Source organism: Aricia agestis, chromosome 16 (assembly GCF_905147365.1).
Source record: "Aricia agestis chromosome 16, ilAriAges1.1, whole genome shotgun sequence".
Classification (NCBI taxonomy): Eukaryota; Metazoa; Arthropoda; class Insecta; order Lepidoptera; family Lycaenidae; genus Aricia; species Aricia agestis.
Genome location: NC_056421.1, coordinates 5,341,790 through 5,352,516, shown reverse-complemented (window position 1 = coordinate 5,352,516; position 10,727 = coordinate 5,341,790). Strand labels below are relative to the sequence as shown.

Here is a 10,727-nt window from a genome sequence, read left to right as displayed (position 1 = left end):
CAATTACAGGACCTAGGTATTGGCCTTTGGTCAGACCTGACATAGCTCACACGTTTTTCCTGTAAACCTGTGAACGATGAGACGGGTCTTGGCAACAAAATAAAGGTACGAGTTGGAAGCCGTCTACATGAAGTTGCAGCAGACGACGTGTCGTCGCGACACTACTGGTTTCTATGTATTTCTATGAATGAGTGTCGCTAGCTGCGCAGGGTATTTCATAGAAATATATAGAAACCAGTAGTGTCGCGACGACACGTCGTCTGCGGTTGCTTCATGAATCATGTCGTCCGCTGCCAACCGGCACCTTGATACATAATAATTAATATTATATTGATACTAGTTTTTGCACGTTACTTTGTAGCGCCGTAATTTGTTATTAGGGCTTTATCACACTGGCGATTAGCGAGCGATTTGAAAGCGACGTGACTGCGCAGCGCACACGCCGCGATGACGCTGCGATTGCGCGGCGTGCACGCAGCTTGCCTTCGGCGTTTTGGACACTCAGCAGCAAAATGGATTCTGACGTCACTCCCTAGACGAGTCTACTGTATATAATAATCTGTGTCGACGAGTGTACAAAATGGCGTCCACGCCACGCCACGACGACGCTGCGCTGTCGCGACGTGCACGCCGCGCGATCGCGGCGTGTGCGCTGCGCAGTTGCGTCGCTTTTAAATCGCTCGCTAATCGCCAGTGTGATAACTGATAAGGCACTTACTCAGGAGCCGTACACAAATACTAAAGCACCTCCGTACCAAACGTCATCAAAGTCAGTATATAGTGGTTTGAGCCGCTTAAGCATGAAGAGGTAATAAACAGACAAACTGGTAGACATCTGTCCGTCTATCTGGTATTTCGTCATATTTTGTCTAGGTAGGTAGGGTAGGTTAGGGTATCTACCCTTTCGAATGTAATGTAAGAATGGATTTATTGGAGGTACTTTATACAATACGAGCTTTTGCCCGCGGCTTCGCTCGCGTTAAGGAATATTATTATATACAAATTTTCATCCCCTATTTGAACCCCTTGGGGTTGGAATTTATCAAAATCCTTTCTTAGCGGATGCCTACGTCATAACATCTACCTGCATGCCAAATTTCAGCCCGATCCGTCCAGTGGTTTGGGCTGTGCGTTGATAGATCACTATGTCAATCAGTCAGTCAGTCACCTTTGAGTTTTATATATATAGATGTTGATATCAGACATCAATTAAATACAAAGCAACAAATAGTTACTATTATTAATAAAAATAACAGCGGGGCTAAAATGGTCGCTTTGGAGAATCATATTATGAATCATAATATGACTCATTTTTATAAATCACAAAATGGTTTCTTTTAATTGGTACTAATTTGATCTTCGTCAGTTTGAGAGTTTTCACAATTCATTTGCTGAATTGAGTGAGAGGAATTGCTAAATGTGACCACTAGCCCCGCTGATTGTAAACTGAAATTACAACTTCCATACCCGTCAAAGCTAACCAGACAAAGCCAGTTGATAATAGATAGAAACATTTTTAAGTGTGAGAGACTTGAACGCGACAATCTGTATTTTAGGGTTAAAACGGAACCCCATTTACTGAGACTTCGATGTCTGTCCGTCTGTCTGTCTGTCTCCAGGCTGTAACTCAATAACCGCTATAGCTAGACTTCTGAAATTTTCACAGATTGTGTATTTCTGTTGCCGCTATAACAGGAAATACTAAAAATAAATAAAAATATTTAAGGGGGGCTCCCATACAACAAACGTTATTTTTTGGCCTTTTTTGCTCGTAATCAATAATGGCAACAGCTAGGCACTTGAAATTTACATAAAATCCTTAGTTTTATGTCTACTTTAATAATTTATTATATTATTTAAATAAAATAAAAAATTAAGGGAGGCTTTCATACAAAAAAAAACTGGCCTATTTTTCTTCTATAACGGTACGGAACCCTTCGTGCGCGAGTCCGACTCGCACTTGGCCGATTATTTAAATTACGCGAGGCGAACGCCCAAAACATTTTGTCCTACACGATAATAGTTCGTTAGTGACAAACATTTGTTAGGGTTCCGGAACCCAAAGGGTAAAAACGGGACCCTATTATTAAGACTAGTAGATATACAGTATACTTACTGACGAGAGTTCTAGGAACGGAGGGTACCATAAACAAACCTGAGAAACTGAAAGATCATGCTGATAGACTTTAAATTGTAACATTAAGGGCCTGTTTCACCACTTTCTGATAAAGTGCCGAATAGGCTATTCACAACTTTTTTTAACAGATTCTCCATACTTCATCTGTCTAGTTAAGTGATGGATATTCGGCACTTATCGGCACTTATCGGCACCTAGTTAGTGGTGAAACAGGCCCTATAAACATGTTACTTTCGTAACATTAATTATATTACAGCTTGGTAAATAGGAAACCGCAGGCAGCAATTTTTAAATCCTACAATTTGAACCTCACGCCTTTGGTAAGTTTTAGAATTCTGGCATCTCGGTACATAAACACTGCTTCCGAGGAGTCAGCATTAGTCAGGAATTGAGGATATCAATCGATAGACAAAATGAACTCATCCACTTTCTTCGTTTTGTGCTCGGCACTACTTTGCGCTTGTCTGCAAAGTGCTAGTGTAAGTAGTAATAATAATACTCCCCACACCGGTTTCGGTGACGGTGGCCGGTTTCATTGAAACCAGACCAGGTACGCAGGAGTAATTTTTATAGTGCCCAAGTGTGTGCGCAGTACACAAGAGCACTCTCTATTCCTTTACTCTCATAACCCAGTGGGACGGAAGACCGACACGACTGGCGAGAGATCAGGCGCAGGACCGACTTTTTACATGCCCATCCGACGCATGGATCATCTTACTTGTCAGACAATCAGGTGATCAGCCTGCATTGTCCTAACCAAACTTGGAAATAACATGTTTCCAACGCGGGATTCGAACCCACGACCTCCGGAGTCGAGAGCGACGCTCTAACCACTAGACCACGGAGGCGTTAGTGTAAGTAGTAATGTCATAGTAAAAGGAGGATGTACCTACATTTATTATTTCAAATTTTTTACATTTTTCATGATCCTGAAAAAGTTATTTTAATACAATTTATTATTATTTTGAGTACTTTGTTTATTTTCTGTGAGCAAACTTATTTTTACGTTTTAATTAAATTTTAAATTTAACCGCCATGCTTCTCTTCAATTACAAATTGCACCTTCTATACAGCATGACTGGTGAGACATGATCAATACTTAAGAGGATTCCACACCGCCGTTTTTCCATACAAACGTTGTTCCCTGTTTCCTCCCTGGATAATGCCGGTAGAGTTATGATTTTTTTCCTAAATATCTATGGCCACTATTAGCATGTCCCTATGTTTTCCTTTTTTTCATAATTTTATTATTAAAAAAGATAAGAACGTCCAAAAACCCAAAAAAATTGCCAGATTTTCCTCTGTGTTCAAACACCCAGAAAACAAAACTGGCTAAAATATACAAAAAAAATAAAACATAGGAACACAGCTCAAGCCTTGCTTTAATTCTTAATGAAAAAAGTACTTAAATCGGTTAAGTTTTGGAGAAGGAATCAGCGGACAACGAATCGAAGATTTTCTGTTCTTTTATTAGAACTTTTGTCGTGTTGTCTCTATCGCGCTCTGCGGTGGGAGACTTGAGATTGGTGAGACAGCAATACATTTTCAAATACCTATTTTCAATTTCTCTCGCCCCTGGTGTATCCTCTTAAGGAGAGTACTCGGTACTCGATTCTCATTATCAATTTTTGACCAAATTTCTCTTTATATAAATGAATCATGGACACTTAGTAAATTACCATGCGGCCGCGGTGTCCTTGCGTTGGGTAAATACTGCTCAATTGATATTATTTTTTATATTATTTTTTTCATCTAATATAATAGCCAAATATCACATCCTCGAGTATTGAACATGTCTCACCAGTCATGCTGTATGTAGCTGCTTCTATCAATACCTAATATACATCCTTACAATCCTAGAATATTCTCTTAACGCACTCGCTAGTGGCTACTAGATTGACGAATATGTCCAGTGCCGGTTTTAGCACTACCGGCGCCCTGGGCGAGATTTCTTTGGCGTCCAGGTTGCCGTACCCCTATGGCCACCAGTAGAAATGCGAAAGTATGGACAACCCTTTTGTTTGCGTTGGGTGCCCCTTTTTATCCAGCGCCCTGGGAGCGTCGCCCCCTCTTCCCCTCACGCTGCTACTGAATATCTCCTACATTATTTCAGGCTTTTTCCGACGAAGCTAAAGCGAAGATCATCGTGGTTCTCTTACCCTATGTGAGGACTTGCAGCCACGAATACAACGTCACCCCCTAGCAGATCAAAATCCAGGGTAAGGCGGACATCGTGAAGAGAGTTGGCATCGTAAGTAAATCAAAATAAAACAGAGTAGTGCCCAGTTTCTGTTTTTAACTGAAGTTTGTCTATTAACTGGCGCTTTTGATTGGCCAACCTGAAAATATAAACCAATTAGAAATAGGAAAACTCCGGTCAAACGCTGAAACCGGGAATTAAATTGGAATATCAGAGCTTGCGCTGCTTGTGCGCTTTTATAATTTTGGACGTGACACAGTGTGACTGAACAGATTTAATAATATCAATAATTGTCTTTTTAATAAGTATAACAGATATTTTTACATTCATTAACAACATTTTTACATTTTCTTACTTGTACAACATACGCAAGCGCATAATAATTATATTGAACCAAATAAAGTCGGCCAAGTGCGAGTCGAACTCGCGCACGAAGGGTTCCGTACAGGTATAGAGTGAAAGTAGACAAAATTAAGCCCCTCTTAAATATTAACTTTATTTTAATTTAATTTTAATTTTATTATTAATTATTAAAATACAAATATAATTAAGAATTTTGTGAAAATTTCAAGTGCCTAACTGTTACCATTACTGATTACGAGCCAAAAAGGCCAAAAAATCATTTTTCTTGTATGGAATCCCCCCATAAATATTAACTTTAATTTATTTTTAGTATTTGTTGTTATAGCGGCAACAGATATATACACAATCTGTGAAAATTTCAGTAGTCTAGCTATAGCGGTTCTTGAGTCACAGCCTGGAGACAGACAGACGGACAGACAGTCTCAGTAATAGGGTCCGGTTTTACCCTTTGGTGCATGATGCAGCTTAATCTAGTTAATTACCAAAAACGTTTGATCAATTTTTTATCACACAAGGAAGAATAACATTGAAAGTGGCAAAAAACGCGACCTTTAGTTCCTACACTTAGACCTAGATAAGTATCCAAGGATCAAGATTGGCATCAGTATATAAGCAGTGCCTTAGTGGTGTGACCATCAGTGTGGAGATCAGATAGCATCATGGCCGGATATAGTTTCCTTGTATTGTGCTCGGCTGTGCTAGCCATCAGTTTCCAAAGTGCTGTTGTAAGTTGACGACATAATAGAAAACTTTATTTATTTTATTTACGTTTTTTTCGTGTGCCGTGAAGCATGGGTTCTAGATCTTAAGATACTGATACGGATTTTAGTAGTTTATTTCAATAAATTAGATTCTTAATGTTACATTAATTCTTTAATCTTTTTCTTGAGTCCCTAAAAAGCATAAATATTTTAAAATTAACAGACATTCAGTGCATGATGGAGAGAGTTAACATAATTACCATATTGCACTACCATATGACTGACGATAGTGTTGACAGTCCCAATGTTTTCGCCTAATATAAAATCTGCTAGATTTAGAATAACTTACCCGAAAGATTCCTCTTAGATTTCCGAAAGCTACCATGGTTATTGTCGATCACTTCCATCCTTGACGATACTAGGATTTGATTGGAGAAGCCATAGAGGAAAATAATGGACAAATATTATATATAACGGCATTACTTGAAAACCTAACCAATTTGTGAAAACCAACAGCCTATAATATAATACGTGTATAAAATTTACGAAGAGCGTTTTACAGACAATAAAGCCAATAACAGGTTTCCCATATTATAATATACACTAGCTATTTGACCGAGCTTTGCTCGGTATTCGATAAAACACGAATAAAATGACATTTTCTAGAAATGATTCCTAGCTAGATCGATTTATCGCCCCCGAAACCCACTATATACTACATTTTATGAAAATCGTTGGAGCCGATTCTGAGATTTCAATTATAAATATATATATACAAGAATGCTCGTTTAAAGATATAAGATAATTTTAGCTTATTAGCGAAAACTTGTTATTGGCATGTCGCTATCTAATATGTATCATTACCCATATTGTTATCTGCTGTAAGTTTTCCCAATAAAATAAAATAAAAGTAAAAAAATAAAATAAATAAATAATATAACAATCATGTAGTACAAACTAATAAATAATAATAATAAAGGCACATTAATACAATTTTCAGGCCATAAGCGATGAGGAGCGTGCGAAGATAATCGCGGATATGCTGCCCCACGTGACGGAGTGCAGCAAGGAGTTTAGCGTCACCCCAGAACAGATCAAGAACGAGGGCAAGACTGGTAGCTTGGATGGCTGCATCATCAAATGCATCATGAAGAGAGTTGGCATCGTAAGTGTTTTGCAACTATCTGATCAAACGAATTATTTGGAAAGCGCTTTCGTAAAGGCATTAGTCCACAAGTCCATCTGATTAAATTTTAAAGAATTATTTCCAGAACTCTATGAGTTATTGTATAGTTTTGTGATATATTGTTCTTTTACCGGTCTCCTAATTAAGTAACAGGTAAACCCAGACTATAGTATGTCTCTACAGTATGTCCCTAAGCTTGACAGATAAGGTCTGTCAAGCCAATTTTTTTACGTATCGTACGTATCGACCCAGAACAAAACATTGTTTAACAACGTCTGTAAACACGCAATATAGAGATATTTTTATTCCCTTGAATACTGATATAACTTTTGGAGAAGGCTTATTATTGCTAATATAACTACATTTATTATTATTATTTATTTTTTATTATTTTAAAACTTTTTGCACTGTAGTACAAAGGCAGACTTTTGCGCGGGCTTAATTTGTTTGCTGTTTTTACTTTTGTTCGTTATCTTACTATTTACCTTCATGAATTGAATTTTCAGATCGACGATCAAGGCCTGTTTGACGTCGCCAAAGCCTTGGAGTTGACGAAACAACACATCTCCGACCCCGAAGAACTCAAAACCCTTGAAGAGGGCATCAACAAGTGCGCTTCAGGTAAGTCTTAAAAAAACTTATTCTGTAAAAAAAGTAAGAAAATGCCGCCAGCACTCTTCTGACATTAATATTTTCCATGGGCCATGGCCATTGGCCATGCTTTTCATAAGGTGACCCGTTTCGTCGTTTGCCACCTAATAATAAAAAAAATCCCTTTAAAGATCATAAATTCACTGTGATTTGTATCTACAATAGAAGTGTGTAACAAAAATAAGTGATAATACTTTAGGGTGTATACGTGTTCCTTGTAGAGAGTTCACTGTGAAAGTAGAAGTGCTGAAAGACGAAAATTTTTTTTCACTTTTGTATGGGCAAGGGCCCGAGCGTCACGAGTTTCCCCATACAAAAGTGAAAAATTTTGGTCTTTCAGCGCTGCTACTTTCACAGTGAACTCTCTACAAGGAACACGTACACACCCTAAAGTATTATCACTTATTTTTGTTACACCCTGTATAGCTGCTTGAAGTTTTCTTTCCCGTGGCTCGTAGTATTACCAAGTGAAGTTAGACGTAAAAATAATGTTACGATAAACATAATTCTTGTGAAAAACATAGTAGACATTCTTCTTACAAACATTCTTAAATATTGAGCTTTCAATTGTATTAAACTTCGACAAAGTGATCCAAAGCAGGTTGACCATTGGAAATAAAGAAGGTCAGGGCCTATATCATGAGCTCTTAAATCCATTCTTTTTACGTCCTTATCTGACTGTATAAGGACGTAAAGTGAATGGATTTAAGAGCTCATAATAGGGCCCCAGGACCTCAAAGTGACTATTGCAAACTATTTATAAGTGTAGGTCTAGTGCTGTAAGCGTCTGAGGCAGGGTCGGATTTTTAATTTTTTATAAGTATAGGCCACTTTAATTTTGCTGCCCCTATGTACGAACTCTGCCGCCATCCTAGATTGCTGCACCCCTAGGACACAATAGGACGCTGCCGCCCATAGGCATATACTGCCTATACATAAATCTTGAGCTGGTTCTAGGCCTTTTATCATTAAAAATGCAACACGAAGGGTGATTTTGTATTTAGAACAGCAATGCAATAGAGTAAAGACGTTTGACAGCAGATATTATAAAATTTCACTTGTTGCGAAATTGAATGACACTAAATCCGTCCCTGCTGTTTGCTTGTTTCATGAAGTGTTGTTATCATTATTTTTTGACCAACTTCCAAAAAATTAGGAGGTAATACGTTCGGCTGTATGTATCTTTTTTTTTCAGTGAACGACCAGGCTGTGAGCGATGGTACAGAGGGCTGTGAAAGAGCGAAGCTGCTGGTAGAGTGCGCCAAGCCGTACAAGGCACAGGTATTGTTGCACCCTCTGTTGTAAATTTTGCCCTAGGTGGATTTTTCTACTGTGGACCTCTTTTTTGGCTCAACTTTTTTGGTCGCGAAAGTTCTGTTTAAAATTTTCCTTGTCGTACTTAATGGAATCATCCAATCGGAATAAAATATTATCATAGACTAAGTATTACGTATGATAAGAATATTAATTATGATCTTGTAAATTCAAAATCTATATTAACACATTACACACTATAATGCACTACGTTATCTAAGTCCTTCTAAAATGTATTTGTAGCACATATCTAATAATTAATTAGATATGTGCTTTAATACAAATACAATAATTATAATGCTTACTTAACTGAGTATATAAAACTGTACATTTTTGTTTTTCAGTTCGTCCCAGTAGCTTAAAGCTGGAAGAGAAAACTTACGAAGAGTGTAATGCAGTGAAAATGCAGTATTATTAGAAGCGAGATTTCCCTTTATTTTTTCTTCCTTATTGTTCTTTATTCTTCTTTCTAACCTATTGTTAAAGTTAACAAAATATAAAGCTTTTTATTTTTATACTTTTGGTTTTTTTTCCTATAGAATAACATCCACTACAGATTGCTTTATATAACAAAATATAACTGTAACTGTAAAAACTCAAAATTATTTTATACTAGCTGTTGCCCGCGACTTCGTCCGCGTGGACTTCAGTTTATAGCGCGCGATGTCAACAAAATTGGTGGCAAAAGCTTTTATAGAAAAAACCCTGGTACCTGGTTAAATCAAAACAGCTGTGCAGTTTGCACATAATATTTCAATAGCTTTTAGGCTACCAAATGACTTTTTAAGTATGTACATTATTAGTTCGACAGGAAATATCTATTTTTGTGATAAACGACAAAAGGCATGAATGCAGGTTCTGTAATATATTGTTATTGGTTGCAGGATATAAGTAACTTAATTTATTCTTATTAAAACATTAAAGTTCCTACATAATTAATTGCTTTTGGCTAGATTAGTTACAGCAATAGAGTCGAAATTAGCATGAAAGCAATCATAATAATCATTATAAAACTAGCTGTTGCCCGCGACTTCGTCCGCGTGGACTTCAGTTTATAGCGCGCGATGTCAACAAAATTGGTGGCAAAAGCTTTTATAAAAAAAACCCTGGTACCTACCCCTTAAATCAAAACTGTGCAGTGTGCACATAATATTTAAATTTTATTAAACTTTATATTTTATGCCAAATTTTAAAGCTTATTTAGCCCCCCAATTACACAACTTTACCCATAAACTATTTATCATTGATAGGTTTAGCCCCAATTTCACCAACGACTGTTAAAGTTAATGCTCGAATTAGTATCACGTTAGCTGTTTTGTTTTTCATATGAATGAAAGAGAAGACAGGATATTTTAACAAGCTGTAGCACTAACAGACGTTGGTGAAATTGAGGCTTAAACTTTAAGGTTACGACACTGCATAGATAAAGTACTGATTTATTAAATAACTTAAAATAGACGTAACAACCGAAAAATATCCAAAATTAAATGTAAGATAATACCACTTCTTATGGAAAGACTTTTGGGCAAGCATTAGCGCGATGTAGGAGACGCACGGCGCCATCTAGTATGAATTTTTGGAACTAACTTAATTTGAACAAATTTAATTTAATTATTATATATATATATATATATATATATATATATATATATATATATATATATATATATATATATATATATATATATATATATTATAAATATTATAAATGCGACATAATAAAAATATAGTAACTTTAAACTACACAATTAGGCCTTCACGATGCACACGAAAAACATTTTAGGCTTACTCGTGCTGCGTTTATTTCACAGAAAAAGTCTTTATAAAATGATTATCGCCAATATCGTCAATGTGTTACCAGTTACCACAAATCTCAAAATGGTCCAAAAAACTAAAAGTGCATCTGACTGGATTTCTCAAGCCTAAAAACTACCTTATTTTTTCAAGATATCGTATTCATTTTTGATTTTAAAAGAAAAACATAACGCTTATAATTTGGGCCTATCCTTATTTTTTTTTAAATAATTATTATTTTACAAGAAAATAAACATAAATAGGCGATTTCTAATTTTGGTGGCTTGTCGCCGAACTATTTTACTCAATATCTAGACCGATTAACAGAAAACTTGATACTGGATTAGATTTTTATTTTTATGTAGTCGTTATATATAGTTA

General features: G+C 36.5%; 1 protein-coding gene across 1 annotated transcript; it reads left to right on the top strand.

Annotated features, from left to right (window-relative positions):
- The first annotated feature begins 5,318 nt into the window (after positions 1-5,318).
- Positions 5,319-9,067, top strand: LOC121734760. Its single transcript, XM_042125371.1, has 5 exons — positions 5,319-5,425; positions 6,402-6,566; positions 7,094-7,208; positions 8,434-8,519; positions 8,897-9,067. Exons 1-5 carry the CDS (start codon positions 5,360-5,362, stop codon positions 8,912-8,914), a joined length of 450 nt encoding a protein of 149 aa, XP_041981305.1. The 5' UTR covers positions 5,319-5,359; the 3' UTR covers positions 8,915-9,067.
- The last annotated feature ends 1,660 nt before the right edge of the window (positions 9,068-10,727 follow it).